Genomic DNA, 15,532 nt, shown 5'->3' on the forward strand with positions numbered 1-15,532 from the left:
ATAAGTAAAACTCTTTAAAGAAGTTAAAGCTGGTCAATCTCAAAAGCCAGCCCAAGACAAGGTGAGTCACGGGCTCATCCCACCTGCACACAAGTGGCACCCAGCTCTCCAAGCCCTCAGAACAATTCCCTGGAAAACAGACACCCAGCAGGCTGTGTCAGCCCGACAGCTCCGAGGTGACAGCCACTGCCATTTTAAGGAGTTAAAGGGGAATTTGGCCATCGTGTATCCAACCAGGCCCGATTCTGCTCCCTGTCCCAGCGAACCCCTTTACCGGCAGAGCCGCCCGGGACCAGCAGCTCGCTGAGGCCGCACTTGCACGGTGGGGAGCGGTGCCCGAGCACCCCGGGACCCCGGGATCACGGGCGGTGACGGTGCCAGGCGGCGCGGACAGCTGGATGAGGCCTGGATGCCGGGCACGGGGACACGGTCAGAGCCGGGCACCGAGCCCCGGGCAGAGCCGGCCCGGTGCCACCGCTGTGCCCACAGACATCCATCCATCCACCCACGGCCTGTCCGCCAGCGCGGCCGGGCAGGGCCGCGGGCAGAGCCAGGGTCGGTGACAGCCCAGGCCGGTGACAGGCAGCCCTTTCCCCGGCCTCCCCGCCCGGCCTGGGGAGCACCGGGCCCGCCACGGCCTGTCCCCCTCCCCGGTCCCCGCGGCCCTCACCGGACTTGGGCGGGTAGCGGTAGGCCGAGTTGGCCTGGATGTCGATGTCCTCCACGCCCGCGATGCGCCGGCTGAGCAGGGAGCCCATGGCGGCCGCGGACAGGGCGGGCGGCCCGGGGGCGCAGAGCGGCGGCGGCGGCACCGGCACCGGGACCCGCACCCACGGCGGCGGCGCGGGGCACGCCGGGACAGCGAGTCCTCACGGCCCGGGACTACAGCTCCCGGCAGCCACCGCGGCGGCGCCTACCAACGGTGCGGCGGGGGGGGGGCGACATCTACCAATGGAGGTGGCGTGAGTTCTGCCGGCAGAAGGCGCTGCGGCGGGAACGGGGATGGGAATGGGAGAATGGGAGAATGGGAGAATGGAGGATGGGAATGGGAACGGGAATGGGAAAATGGGATAATGGGAATGAGAGAATGGGGAATGGGAAGGGGAATGAGAATGGGAATGGGGAATGGAGAATGGGGAATGGGAATGAGAATGGGAGAACAGGAATGGGGATGGGGAATGGGAAAAGGAATAGGAATGGGGATGGGAGAATGGGAAAAGGGGTGAGGATAGAGATGGGAGAATGTGAATAGGGATGGGAATGGGAAAATGGGATAATGGGAATGGGGAGTGGAGAATGGGGAATGGGAATGAGAGAATGGGGAAGGGGAATGAGAATGAGAATGGGAATGAGGAATGGAGAATGGAGAATGGGAATGAGAATGGGAAAATGGGGATGGGGATGGGAAGGGGAATGGGAGAACGGGAATGGGGATGGGGAATGGGAAAAGGAATAGGAATAGGAATGGGAATGGGAATGGGAGAATGGGAATAGGGGTGAGGATAGAGATGGGAGAATGTGAATAGGGATGGGAATGGGAAGGGGGACAGGGATGTGCATGGGGCACTCTGCATGGGAGGGACCCAGGCATGGACATGGAGACCACAGGGGGGACACCTTAGATGGAGAAGCCCTTGGGAGCTCACACAGGGATGCTTGAGGACACATCCCATACAGGAAAGCATGGGGAGGATGGATGCCCAGGGACACACCTTGCACAGGGATGCAGAGGGAGGATGCCCAAGGCCATGCTCTGCACAGGGATGCACAGAGAGGATTCCCAGAGACACATCTGGCACAGGGATGCACACAGGGGGAATTCCCAGGGACACATCTGGCACAAGGGAGATGCCCAGAGGGACACAGCCTGTACAGGGATGCCCAGGGAGAATTATCCAGGGCACTTCCCAGAGGTGGGACCTGCTACTGGCTGGGGCTCAAAGCCAGCAGGAAAGGAGGTGATCAGTCTCCCATGGGGAAGCCTCTCCTTTCTGGGTTCCTCCCCTCACAGGTAATCCACACATGAAAGCAAATGGAGATGCCTGAGGTTTGGATGTGAGGACAGGGAATGGCCACGGGCTGCCTCACATGTGGGACACAACAGTCAGGAGGATGGCGTGGAGGAAGAGGCACAAAAAAGCCACCAATGTCCCAGGACTGAGTCCCAATGTCCCCTCTGGCACAGAGAACAGAGAAAAGCCACTCCCTGTGATGGGAAGTGCCTCCCTGCACACACACTGCAAAGGAACTGGGGACCCAAATTCCCAGCAGTGGAGTTGGGAATCACTGAGAGACAAAGGAGCTGAGGTGGCACGTGTGAAATCCCTTAAATTGGCCTTGGGAGCAGAGAAGAGGGCTGGGATTTAGGGAAATGGGATAGAGCAGGGAGGGAGCAGAGCCTGCCAGCACGGGAGGATTCTGCGACAGCAGTGAGCAGGCAGTGGGTGGAATTTGCTGGCTGTAAACACAAACTAAAACACGCCCAGCAGGAATAAGCAAACAATCCCCAGGCCAAACGTGCTTCCGGACAGTTGTTATCCCTGCAGCTGCCGTGGCCACACAAACACAGCCAGAGGGACTGGGAGAGGCACGGGATGCAGGGCAACACATGCTGGGGGTGAGGACAGGAACAGACCCTGCTCTTCTGCATCCCTTTGTGCAGCAGGGCTGGGAAGGAGGACAGGGAAAAAACCTGGAATGAGCAACAAGTCCTGCTGGCCAACCACAAGAGATGAATACCCTGCACCTGGCACAGGGGAGCCCCAGGCTCTGGCAGTGCCTTGGCAGTAACTGTGCCTGGCACCTCTCTGCTGTGTCCCCCGGGACCCTCACAGGGACAGGATGGAGTCTGATGACCATCACAGGGACAGGGATGGAGTTTACTGACCATCACAGTGACCATCCATGTGTGCTGGCCCAGAGTGTGTCCAGGGCTCCCTGCCTGCACAGCCACAGGAACAAGCTGTGGGCAGTGCCCTGGCAGCAGTGGGGTGATGTGAACAGCCACCAGCAGCCCCAAAGTGAGCAGGGTGAATCCACAACCCCCAAGGCCTCACTCTGCAGGGCAGCAGCTGATTTGGGGCTGAGCTGGAGCAGCCTGGGCACAGCAAGGATCAGTGGCTCCATCTCCCTGTGCTGTCCTGAGAACTGGTGGCAAAGCACAGTAGTGTTTACACCATGAAACAGGTGAGGAGGGGAATTTGAAGATGAGAGTCCCTCTCCCTTTGCTCCCACAACCTGAGCACCGAGAGCATCCTGCCCTTCTCCAGCTCAAAGAGGCATCCAGAGGCAGCTGCCCCAGAGGTTTTTTTTGGGACAGAATAATGGAATCCTAGAATGGTTTGGGTGGAAGGGACCCTAAAGATGATCTCACTGCAAACCCACACTCCTTGGGCAGCTACGAGCTCGGTGCCAGGGGTGTTAATCAGGGAGAGCCCGGTCCCACAGCTGGGGGTGTTGGCTCTGCCCGGGGAGCTGCAGCAGGAGGGCAGGAGGGGTTTTGTTCCTCCAGCAGGGGGAAGGTCCCTCCTGAGCCACCAGGCTCTTCGAGGCACCTGGAGGAAGCCATCGGGCCCTGTGGGGGTTGTTGCCATCTGGGAGGGTGTCAGAACTCAGTACATCCCTCTGGATGTCCAGAGTTGCCAAAACCCCTGCCAGGGGGCTCAGAGACCCTGGCACACAGCCCAGAACACCTGGGGGTTTGATTATGACCCATGGAGCAAATTACCAGCTTTGTATGAAGGCCTGAAAGCCACAGAAGTTTAAGTAGTGTAATAATAAAATTATCACTAGGTGAAAAAGTAGATTTTGGGGTTTTTAGAATGGGGGTTTTGTGGACAAGATGGAGGCACTTGGGCATGCCCAGCCTTTCTTCTTCTTCTCTACCTCCATCTTCTGCTGTGATGTTGGCACTTTGGGATTGGTTTAGAGTAGAAGCTCACTGTCTAACACAGGTGATAGGTATTGGAAAGTAATTGTTAACATGTTATACACAGTTTGTAGTATAAAGAGATAACACCACCCTGGGGGCAGAGTGCCTCTGTCTGTCCTGCTGAGCAGACCTCGACCTGACAGGAGAAAAAATTTTATAGATAAGATCCAATAAACAACTCTGAGACCGAGAACCAAAGAACTCAGACTCATTCTTCAAACGTGTGGGCCAAACCAGAAACTTTTCACGTATCTCAGGGCTGCAATAAACTGCACGCTCCCGAGAGGAGGGCAGGGGCTTTGCTGGGGAATCAGTCGCGGTGTGCCCGGGCGGGGCTCAGCCCTTCCTGCCCAAACCCCAGGGCCCGGAGCGAGCAGGGCTGGAGGGCAGCAGCTCCTTTGCTCCTGCCTGGCCCGTGGGAAGCTGTGCTGGTACACACAAAGGCAGGATATTGCAGCACGGCCTCCTCCATCCCATCCCTGCCAGCAGCACGGGAAGGAGAGGGGATGCAGGGCTGCCCTGCCAGCCCTCAGCAGTGTGAAAAACGCCAATCACTTGTTTTTAAAGTTTTAAAAGTTTAACGGTAATAAAATGGTTATAAAAAGAGTAATATGATTAGAGTAATAATAATTTGGACAATTTGAATTAGGACAATATGAGACAATAGAGACAAAGAGTTACGAACTTCTGGGTACCTTTTTCTGGGCAGCACAAGCCCAAAAAAGGACCCACGTTAACAGAGGATTAACCCTTAAAAGCAACAGCCTGTTGCATATTCATACATCTCATACATGATGCATAAATTCCATTCAAACATAGGATTCTGTCTGGTCCTCGTCAACTTCTTCCTCTGAATTCTGACAGCACCTTCGAGGTGGGAAGAAGTTCGTTTCTCCTGATAATGGAGCAATAAATTCTCTTTCTCTGAAAGATTCAGGTGTCCTGTGGCTGCTATCTCAGTGCGAGTCCTTTCTTTAAAAAAAGTACCCTACATAGCACAGTTTCTATTTTAACATTTTTTTATAACCCAGAACTATATTTAACACACTACTTAAGAGAATTAATACAGCATTACTTTCTAACACAACACATATAATATTCATTTTAATATTTGCAAAAAGCCAATCATAAAATATGCATTTTTCACACCAGGCTCCCACAGCTCCTCAGGTGGCAGCACTCCCCCAGCCCAGGGCACTGTGGCAGCTGCAAGAAGCAGCAATAGTCTCACAAATGCTGGTGGTGTCACCCCAGTGGGTTTTGCACCTTCACCTCTGGGTTCCCTGAGATGTGCTTGTCCCCATTTTGCTGCTGCTTGCACCATGAGGGAGGAAAGCCACAAAGATGGGAAATCTGTGAGAAAGGGATGAAAACATTTTCACAAGGTTCAAGGGACCTGAGACCGTGAGTGCCATCGTGGTGGTTAAACAGGGTGAAACTGGGCCAGGGCTCCTGCCACCAGGAGCCTGCAGAGCCCCAGGGGTGCTGAGGAGACCTCAGCTCCTGCACTGCCTTCCAGCTCAGCAAAACCCACCCAGGAAAAGATGAGGGATCCTTTGAACCCCAGGAAGAAGAATAATCCATAGAGCTACAGCCTGGAGAAGGCAGATGGACCCACCCAAGGGACACCCACCCTCCCACTGCCACATTTCTCCAGCTGCCTTTCAGGAGCCTCCTTGGACATGTCTGCTGGGAAGGCAGCTACGAGCACACCCGTGTAAACAAGGAAATCTGTTTCCCTGGAAAGCTCCCGGTCACCAGAGCAGCTCATCCAAAGTCCAGCTGCTCGGGGTTTATTGCCCAGTGCTTTGTCTGTGTTGTTCCCACTGCCACTTGCTGTGTTTGTCAGGTACGTGTAAACAACGAGGCTGTTCTACACACACGGAGTTACAGCTCAGCAGGAGGAGCGGTGAGCCCACGAACTTTGCCTCCCTAAACACTGCCCTGCTCTGAGGGCTTACAACCCTTCCCGAAAGCCCTGCCAGGCCAGGCCCAACCCTTCTCCCTCCAAACACCAAACTGCAAGGTTTCTAAACATGCCTGGCTCTTTCTGATTAAAGTAATCATTCAGGAGGTTAGTTTTTCCTGCTGTATTTACACCTTGGTGGCTACAAATCTCCCTGTGTCACCTCTCTCTGGGGGTTGTCTTGACCTTTCAAGAAATGAGCAGTCAGCTCTTGCTATGTCCCACTGCCACGCACAGCTGTGCTCTCACTTGGATTTGGGCAGTGAGATATATAGAATGAAAAGGGAAACCCCTTGGCCTTGAAACTCTCCAAGGCTTGGTTGTGTAACTCCAGAATGGTTACTAAAGAACATGTGGACAATGGTGATTTAGCTTTGGACGGTACCAGAACAATTCCTGTCCACACAGTGGAGGCTGCAAACCCCGCTGATCAAGTGCATTACCTGCCTGAGCTTCAGCCATTGAATCCTCAAGAAACACCAGCAAAATGCCAGCCAGGGTCAGAGGCGTTAGTAAACAATCCACTCACGGCCAGGCAAACCTCTCCAAACTGCAGGAAACAGCCCAGAGCCTCCGCTCAGGAAAGGTGGAGCCGGCAGTTCCCTTCATCTCTTCCCTGGTGTTCTTAGCCCCAGCCACTGAACCGCGGCTGTCCCTGCTTATCCTGAGCAAGACCGGCCTGCCCGCGGGCTTCCAGCGGCTGCGGCTCTCAAAGGAGCCTTTCACAGCGCCGGGAGCCCCCGGCACCTTCCAGAACCTTCCCTCGCTGCCACCTCAGCGATGCACGGAGACGCTGCGGCTGAGGGAAAACGGGACCAGGACGGGGTGGGCAACGCGCCCATGTTTTATTAGCGCGGAAGGAGGGCGCGGGGGCCAAGGGGCTGCTGCTCCGCCGCCCCCCGGGCCGCACGGCAGCTACGAGCCAAGGAGTCTCCACCGTAGGCTGCAGGGGGGGTACCGGCGGGGCCTGCGGGGGTTCGCGGGGCCGAGGGGCTGCAGCGCTGCCCCCGGGCGGGCCCGGCCCCGCCGCTCCCTCACGTCAACAGGAAACCGCACGCGGCCGACTGTAAACACCGCCCGTGCCCACGTGACCGCGCGGCCCCGCCCCGGCCCCGCCCCGCGCGCGGCCCGCCCCCGCCGCCCTCCCATTGGGGGCCGCGCCGTTGTTGACCATATACGGTCAGGTACTACCAAGCCGCGGGAGGCGGTTGGCCGGCCCCGCGCGTCACTCAACGAGCGCCGAGCGCTCCGCAAACAGAGCGGGGCCTGCTGGGAGTTGTGGTCCGAGCGGGGGCAGGGCGGCGGGACGGCGTGGTGAGCAGGAACTACAAGTCCCAGGGGCGCCGCGCGGGCCGAGCCGCGCCGCCCCGCCCCGGGCGGCCGTGGGCGGGGCTGGGCGGGCGCCGTGAGTCAGTGCCCGGTAAACATTGGCGTGAGCCGCCGGCCCCGCCGTGCTGGCGGCGCCCTGAGGGCGGCGGGGGCCGGGGCTAGGGCCATGGACGAGCTCAAGCACCAGGTGATGATCAACCAGTTCGTGCTGGCGGCCGGATGCGCCGCCGACCAGGCCAAGCAGCTGCTGCAGGCGGCCCACTGGCAGTTCGAGGTGAGGCCGCCGCCCCGGTACCGGCCCCGGGCGGGTCCCCGCACGGGGGCATCGCGGGGGGTTCGGGCAGCGTGGATCGGAGCCCGGCCCTGCGGACACATTACTGCCCCCCCGCCCGCCCACACGCGCGGTAACGGCGGCGGGGCGCGGGCCGAGCCCCCGGCGGTGCCCGGGGGAGCGTGGGCGCCACGCGGGGCGGGCGATCGGAGGCCACGTTGCGCGGGGGGTGCGCGGAGAGGGGCTCGCAGCCTCCCGGGGCCCCACGCCGGAGCGCGGCCGGGCCGGGAGCGCCGAATCCGCCGAAGCCTCGTCCTGTTCCCCCCCGCCCCCGCCGCAGCCCTCCCGCGTGGCCGTGGGCTGGAAAACCCCAGCGCTGCCTTTCCCACGGCCCTGCCCCGGGGAGTTGGAGCTCTCGGGCAGCCGTGGGAGAGGAGACTTTGTAGGTCAAAGCTTTCCTGGCTCCGGACGCCTTTTCCTCTCGCTCGCGGGCGGGATACTCCGTGACATTGACAGGGGTTAAGGCCGCGCGTGGGGCGGGGGGCGCCGGCCGAGCTCCCCGGTGCCTTTCACGGCGCTCAGCTCCTGCCAAGATCCCCGGAGCCGAAGTGCAGGGAGCAAAGAGCAATGCAGTGGCCGTCGCCAATAAATTGCTTTCTAAATAGGATTTTTCCTTCTCTTCTGCAGCTCCCTAGGTTGGAGCTGATGGATTTGACGCTAATGGCACCTCGGTAATTGAAATGTCTGTGCGGTGCTGCGGGAGCAGCTCTGAGTCAGGCTGGGGAGCAGCGGGCTCCGTTGGTTCCTCTCGGTGGCCGGAGCACCTCTCCTCCCTGCCGGGGCTGTCCCGGGATTGTTCCCTAACGGAGCAGCGGCCGGGCGGACCCGGTAGGGACGGCGCCCATCGCCGTGCGGGCACAGCGTTCCCACATTATCACAGGCCCACAGGGAAGGATCCCAGAGCGAGCCGTGCGTGGCCGGGGAGCGCGGCTGGGCTCGCAGGGACGTGCGGAGGATCCGGCCGGCGATGCCCCCGCCGTTCCCGGTGAACGGGAGCACGGCTGGCGTGGGATGTGCTGCATGTGTAACGTGCTCCGGCGTTTGTTTACTAACACAGCCCGACTGTGGCCCTCTGGGACAGGCGGGATCCTCTTCCACCACCTCCGTGCGTGTCGCAAAAGAGCCGGCGAGGGATGACAGAAGTTTTTAACGTGCCTTTCAAAAGGGCTTTTTTTTTTTTTGCAGAACTTTGCCACCGTTTGGCGAGTTGCACAAGTAGAAAGAGCCGTCTGCTGCCGGCTGGGCACTCACATGACTCAGAGGAAGCTGGGCTGTAAACAAACGCTGCCGTTACCATGTTCCCACTCACTTTTGGTGCAGCGGTCAGATAATTCCCTCTGCAAAATGGCCGCTGGGCACGGCTCCTCCTGGGAGCCACGCTGGGGAGGGATCACCTCCCGAGCGCTCCAGCCGGCTCTCGCCTCCCTTCTGGAGTACTCCCGAGCCTTTTGTTATTCCAGTGCAGCACCCGTTTGCTGGCTGCTGTGCATCTGCAGTGAGTGTAAATCGGGGGAGTTCAGGCAAGTTCAGCACGAGGGAAGGCAGCATAAATTAACATCTCCTTGGAGTCAAAGCGTTCCTCCAGGGGCACCGTGAATGCCATCAGCCTGCTTGTACCTGAGCGTTCTGCTCCTGCCTGTGAGGCCGCCACGGGGACAGAGAGGTGTTCTGCACCGAGCCAGGCTAGCTCAGTGGCACAGTGACACACAGCAGGAGCTGGGTTGTCCCAGCTCTGTGCCTCTGTCCTGGCCAGGGCACTCCTGGCATCCATCTGCCCTGCCCAGGACCTTTCCTTTGTGGGCCAGTGTCCCACTTGCTGCCTGTGACAGCCTCTGGGATGTTTGTCACCAAAACAGGGAGAGGGAGGCTGCTGTGAAGCACAGACAGCTTTGGGATGTTGGTGTTTCAGGACTGCTTCCCTGGGGTTGTGCTGTTTTTGAGTCTGGCTGCTCAGGGGCCATTGTGTGTAGGAAGATGAAGTGAGGGCTGGAGAGAGGATTTGCTCTGTGTATGTGTTTCCAGCCCTGGTAGACCCAGAGCTTTTCCAGGGCGGAAGGAACATGATCCAGGACAGTGAGCAGGGTCGGAGGTCAGGAAAACATTCGGGATACAGTCACCTTTGGCTGTGCTGTGAGCTGATCAGAGTCTGTCCCATACTTGGGGTTGATTAAGGAGCCATTTTTTTTTTCATCCCATGTATCCCTGGGGAACAGGGCAGTTCATGGGTAGGGTGTGGATTGCCTCTCCCACTCGCTGTAACTGCTCTCCTGTTTCCTAGGGACCCTGGGCAGGCTTTGTCCTCTCGTGCCCAGTTTAATTTGCAGCTCTGTGGGCCCTTCCATGCCTCCAGGGATGGCTGCTGTGGGTGCCAGCTGGAATGGCACTGCCAGCCCAGCCCTCCAGCAGCTGGAGCAGTGCCATGGCTGATCCCAGGGGGAGGTTTACAGGCCCAGGAAAGCAGCTTGGAGTGTCTCTGGGTGACGGCTGGCACTCAGCTTCCAGGGCCTGGCTTTTTGGGAGAAGCCAGGGAAGGCAGCTCCTCCGTGGCTGGAGCCCAGCAGGTTACCAGGCAGACATTTCAGAGTTTGCAGAGTCTCACATGGGGCTGGGCAGTGGATCAAGTTCTTTTATTGGTAGAAAGATATTATTTGACTTTATGCGCTCATTGCCCTTGGGGCTATTTGGGAAAGAATGAGAAAAAACTGCTTCTAAAAAAACCCACCCATTCCTTCCTTTTCCTGGTGCTAAGAGCCTCTGTTCAGTGTGGGGAACAAGAGGAGGAGCAGGTGTCTGGCTTCACTTGCTGTGTCTGTGGCTGGATTTCACTTCCTCTGGTGTATTTACATTTCATGAAGCCCCTTCCTTGGTGGTTCAAGGACAGGGTGCTCCCAGGCTGCCCCTGCTGCTGGGTGCTCCGTGCTGGCAGGGCTCACACCTCCAGCCACCCTCTCTCTGAGTCACCACAGGTGTCTCTTGGCACCCTGGCAGGGTCCCTGTGTCATCCCTCTCCTGTGAAGCTCCTGGTTTTGTATGCTGGGAGGGGACACAGTGTCCTGGTCACCTCCTGAGTGTGGCCAGGCCGTGGCTGCCCTGCTCCCCTGCACTCCAGGGTGACACAGGCAGTGGGGCCTTGGCTCCAGGGTCTGAGCTGAGCCAGGCTCGAGCTCCTGCTCCAGCAGAGGAGCCTTAATTGGCTTTGCTGTTGCAGCAGTCATGGTGGCACTTGTGACGCTGTCTGGAGAGCAGGTGGCATCAGGAGCTTTGGTTACGTGTGTGTCCCCGGCCCCCGTGGCACCAAGGGGAGCGTGGGGCCCTCCCTCAGCAGGCTGGGGCTCTGCAGGTCCCTTGGGAGGTGACAGGGGCTCCTGGGCTTTGTGCTGGGCACAGGGGCTGTTCCTGCTGTGCTTGGAAAGGGGCACATGGAGGAGAAGAGAGTGTTTTAGGCAGAGGGGCCTGCCCTGGTGGGCTGCTTCCTCTGCCCAGTCCCAGCTTTCATCCCAGTGCTGGCAGGGGTTGGTGGGCAGCTCAGGGGGACAGCAGGGACCTTCTCTGCCACTGTCTGTCAGTGGCACAGTCCCAGATATGAGGCCACTTGGAAAAGAGGAGCACAGAGCAGATTTAATCAGCTTGTGGTATCTGGCTGTGCCCACACCTCTGCCTGTGGTTTCCCGTTTGGTGTTGCCCCTCTCTTATCAGGATCTGTCAGTGATAGAGCCTCGGGGTGTTGTCCAACCTCACCCAGGACAAAGTGTAGCATGGCAGGGGGTGTCACTGCTGCAGAAGTGTCTGTGTCAGACATTTCCTTCATTCAGAGCTGTGTGCTGTCCTGTGCAGAGCTCTCTGCAGGGCCACAGACCCCATTCCATTCCTGCTGCATGCTCGCTCTGGGATCTGCTGGGTCCTGCCTGCAGGAGCTGAGGGCTCAGAGCTCACAGCGTGGCCGGGTGCAGAGTTCAGGTGCTGTGTTATTAAATGCAGCTATTGCAGGGAAGAGCTTTGCCAGCCCACCTATTGCACACTTCCCCCGTGGTCTGGGAGCTGCCAGACTCTGCAGCAGGAATTGCTTCCCCCACCCAGGTCTGGATCATTGTTTGCAGACATTGCTCTGGCTGCCACCTGGTCGTACCAATAATTTTCTGCTGTTTAGTCAGGAAACCATAAACCTCCTTGCCTTCCCAGGGCCTGCCAGCCTGGATGTTTGGGGCAAAATTAGCTTTCCCATTGGATCAATGAGCTGAGCTGACTTGGTGTCATTCATGCTGGCCCTGGGAATGACACAGGAGCATGTGGACACTGGGATGAGGAGCATGGGTGGTGGCAGGACTGTGACTGCTGCCATTGGAGAGGGTTTGGTACAACCTCCCTGTACTTTTTTTGGGCTTTTGTGCCTTTTTTTCCCTGGCAGCTTGGCTGACCCCAATCCCTGGCTCTCGGGAAGGGAGCAGAGTTCAGGATAGAGTGGCAACACCCGGCCACAGCCCCACACCTCACACCCCAGAGTGGAGACTTGAAGGCCCTGGGGAGAGGCCTGAATGGGACTGAAGGGGGCTTTTCCTTCACCCAAAAATAAATCCAAACCAGTTCTCCATCAAGTCTCATCTACAACTGAATCAAAGCATTGTTTTCTAGCCCTGACTTGGTTGAAGCCTGGCACAGAACAGGAGTCACCATCATGGAATCACAGAATGGTTTGGGATGGAAGGGACCTCAAAGATCATCTTGTTCTACCCCCCTGCCACGGGCAGAGACACCTTCCACTATCCCAGGTTACTCCAAGCCCCATCTAACCTGGCCTTGGATACTTCACAGATGGGGCAGCCACAGCCTCTCTGGGCAACCCGTGCCAGGGCCTGCCCACCCTCTGAGTAAAGAACTTTTTACCATTCCTGCATCAGCTCAGTGCTGTGCACCCCCAGACCTCCTGCTGCCTCTGCTCCTCCCAGACCTGGGCTGGGTGTCTGCCCTCCTGACCATCTTCTTCCCCTGGCCTTCCCTACCTGCAGCCCTTCTTGTCCTCTCACACGCCTGTGGCATGTGACATATTTACCAGACTATTACTGGTTTTAACTGGAAGCTACAAAACAATGTCAGTCCCCATCCTGCTCTGTCTGCAACCGAATTGGAAATGTTCTGGCATATGGGGTGGGCACCTGCTGCAGCCCCTGCCCTGGGCATCTCCTGGTGGCAGTGTGGGGACTGTGATCATGTCCTGTTGAAGACATGCCTTTTACTGGTTCCTGCTGGGGTTGGATTTGGTTTCCTTTGTTTCCCAGCACACGGTGGTTGCAGAGTGGCACGGTGAGTTGTGAAACACCTGCTGGGCTCTGCCCCTGCAGTAGCTGCTCTTTGCAAGGATGGTGGTCCCAAATACACATGGTTACCACCTGCCCTGGTGTGAGCAGATGGCAGGCACAGGTCCCTGCTTGGGGACAGGGAGCAGCTGTGCCCTCATGGCCCCCCAGGGCCTGTTTGGATCATCTTTGGGGTCCAGTAGTGTGCAGGGGTGAGGTGGGTGCTCAGTTTGGATGCAGGTAGTAACATCATATTTCCCTTTTTTTTTTCTCCTTCCTTTCAGACTGCTCTCAGTGCTTTTTTCCAAGAAACAAACATCCCCTACAGCCACCACCATCAGATGGTAAGTGCTTTCCCAGCTCCCCAGCGCTCTCCCAGGGCAGAGCACCAGCTGGCGGGTGCTTCAGCCTGGTGCTCATGCCCAGCTCGCTGCTTCCCAGCTCCAGGAGTGCAGGCAGGGAGGGCTGGCTGGGCACTGCCAGAGCTGCCTGCCAAGGGAGGTTTTCCTGGAGAGCAGCTGGTGGGACAGTGGGACAGCAGAGCCTTGCACATGGTTTGGGGCTGCTCTTCCAAAAGGGGCAGTCTGAGGGAGGGTGTTTTGGGCATAGCCAGTGGTCCACACCAGCTCAGCATGGCAGAGAGAGCCTGGAGAAGCCTGAAGCACCGAGCTGTAAACACACTCACAGATACATGGTGCTTCCCATCCTGCAGCAGCCACACACACAGGTCCTTGTGTGCTCACTGGAGTGAGCAATTCCTGGAGCGTGGCTCTGGTGCAGAGTGTCTGGAGGTGTGTAAACACCACACGTGGGTGCTGCCTGCCTCTGCTCTCTTCCAGCTGTCCCCAGACTCAGTCTCTTAACTCTCATGCCCCAGCAGCCCGTAATCTGCTTGGGCAGATGTGTCTTAAGGATTTACAGGCTGCTGCGGCCTTGTTTGACTCTCTGGGACAATTGGGGATTTGGAGCATGCAAAGTGAGTGCCCAGCAGGGCGGGAGCACGCTCAGTGTCCTGGGGGATGGGAGCTGAGCCTGAGCCTTGTGCCTGCAGAGCCAGAAAGCTGCAGGCCCAGGGTGGCACCAGTGGGTTGTGGAGCAGAGGGGGTCCCCAACTTGGCTGGGCACAGGGGGTCCTGTCTGGGCCCTCTGTCAGGAGAGCATGAGCCTTCAGACCCGTAAATAGAGCTGCTCATGGGCAGCACAGCCAGCAGAGCACAGGTCTGGGGGCTTCACATGCCACAGCAGGGGGGCAGAGGGGTCTCATGCCATGCCTCAGTGGCAGGCAGAAGAGTGGCACCAGTGGGTTGTGGAGCAGAGGGGGTCCCCAGCTTGGCTGGGCACAGGGGGTCCTGTCTGGGCCCTCTGTCAGGAGCTCTTACCACAGCATGAGCCTTCAGACCCTTAAATAAAGCTGCTCGTGGGCAGCACAGCCAGCAGAGCACAGGTCTGGGGGCTTCACGTGCCACATCAAGGGGGCAGAGGGGTCTCGTGCTGTGCCCCGGTGGGAGGCAGAATGTGGGGACCCCCCTGACCCCGTGTCTCCTCCCCACAGATGTGCACTCCTGCCAACACGCCGGCCACGCCGCCCAACTTCCCCGACGCCCTCACCATGTTCTCCCGCCTCAAGGCTTCCGAAAGCTTCAACAGCAGTAGCCCCGTGGCCTCCATGGCGACTTCCCCGCCGCCCCCGGCCCCGCCGCTGCCCCAGCACGGGGCCTTCAACCCCGCCTGGCCCGCGGCCTCTCCGCCCGGGCAGCAGCAGCAGCAGCAGAGCATGTGGACTCCGGCCGCGCCGGCGCAGCCCGCGGGCTGGCCCGCCGCCGTCTCCCAGCAGGCCAGCGCAGAACAGAAGGCCAACGTGACCATGGAGGCAGAGAGATGAGGCTGCGGTGGAGAGCGGCCGCGGCGGGGACCCCTGCCTATAAATATATATATATATTTTTTTTTTCTCTCCCCCCTCCCCAAAGAGGAGAGGAACTGTGCTGCCAGGGCATCTGGCAGCCGCCGAGACACACGAGCAAATAGCTGCCTTGCATGGGTTTGGTTTGAAGTAGTTTTTACTTGTTCTCGAGCTGAATGGAGCTCCCCAGAGACAGCGGGAGGCTGCGTGGGACCGGTGCTGGCCTCTGCCTGGGACCCTGACGCTGCCAGACTCTCGGGGAGGGAGCACCCCCTCCTCTCTTGGGACACCGGAGTTTGCATGCCAGTGACATTTATGGAGGAGGTCCCTTCCTCAGAGTCCCCCGGGCCGCCCCACCAGGCAGAGTGGGTTGTGCCTGAGTGTTTTCTCCCATCCCTTGGCCCTCATCAACTGGGTGGGGGGCAGACACCTTGTGAGGCTTGTTTTTTGTAAGGGGTGGAGAGAGCAAGGGCTGTTCCTGCACCACCACAGCCTCCCCCCCACACGCACTGTCCTCACTGGTGAGCAGGGCTGGGGACACCGGCCCTCGGGGAGGCGTCTGGCCCCTCGCCCAGCCCCGATGGGGAGCAGGGGGTGAGCACTGGTGGTCCCACCTTCCCCTCCAGCCTCCCAGGATGGGGTTTGCCCCAGGGCTGTTTTGCATGACACAGTGTAACCCTAGAGACTGGGATCGTTTTTAACCTCTCTGTTCTTTTCTCCCGGCGGCTGGAAGTCTCTCCGGATGCGCCGCAGCCGCTTGCAATACACGCTCTTCTGCTTTGAA

At 58.8% G+C, this 15,532-nt stretch overlaps 2 protein-coding genes across 9 annotated transcripts in view; one reads left to right on the plus strand and one right to left on the minus strand.

The window, feature by feature from the left end:
* MGRN1 (mahogunin ring finger 1) overlaps nt 1–809 on the minus strand; it is a 49,830-nt gene extending 49,021 nt beyond the window's left edge. For 3 of the 8 annotated variants that reach the window (XR_010029962.1, XM_063171210.1, XM_063171213.1), the window contains exon 1: nt 671–809. Coding sequence is in view for 7 of the 8 variants with exons in the window: in XM_063171210.1 (XP_063027280.1) it covers nt 671–758 (88 nt within the window). In the remaining variant the exon portion in view is untranslated. The remainder of the gene's footprint in view (nt 1–670) is intronic. The other 5 variants (XM_063171211.1, XM_063171215.1, XM_063171212.1 and 2 more) reach the window with 4 other exon arrangements.
* UBALD1 (UBA like domain containing 1) lies at nt 757–15,532 on the plus strand. The gene is made up of 5 exons (XM_063171461.1): nt 757–814; nt 6,527–6,835; nt 7,220–7,500; nt 13,133–13,192; nt 14,401–15,532. Exons 1-5 carry the CDS (start codon nt 757–759, stop codon nt 14,728–14,730), a joined length of 1,038 nt encoding a protein of 345 aa, XP_063027531.1. The 3' UTR covers nt 14,731–15,532.

Source organism: Melospiza melodia, chromosome 18 (genome assembly GCF_035770615.1).
Source record: "Melospiza melodia melodia isolate bMelMel2 chromosome 18, bMelMel2.pri, whole genome shotgun sequence".
In the NCBI taxonomy this organism is placed as follows: Eukaryota; Metazoa; Chordata; class Aves; order Passeriformes; family Passerellidae; genus Melospiza; species Melospiza melodia.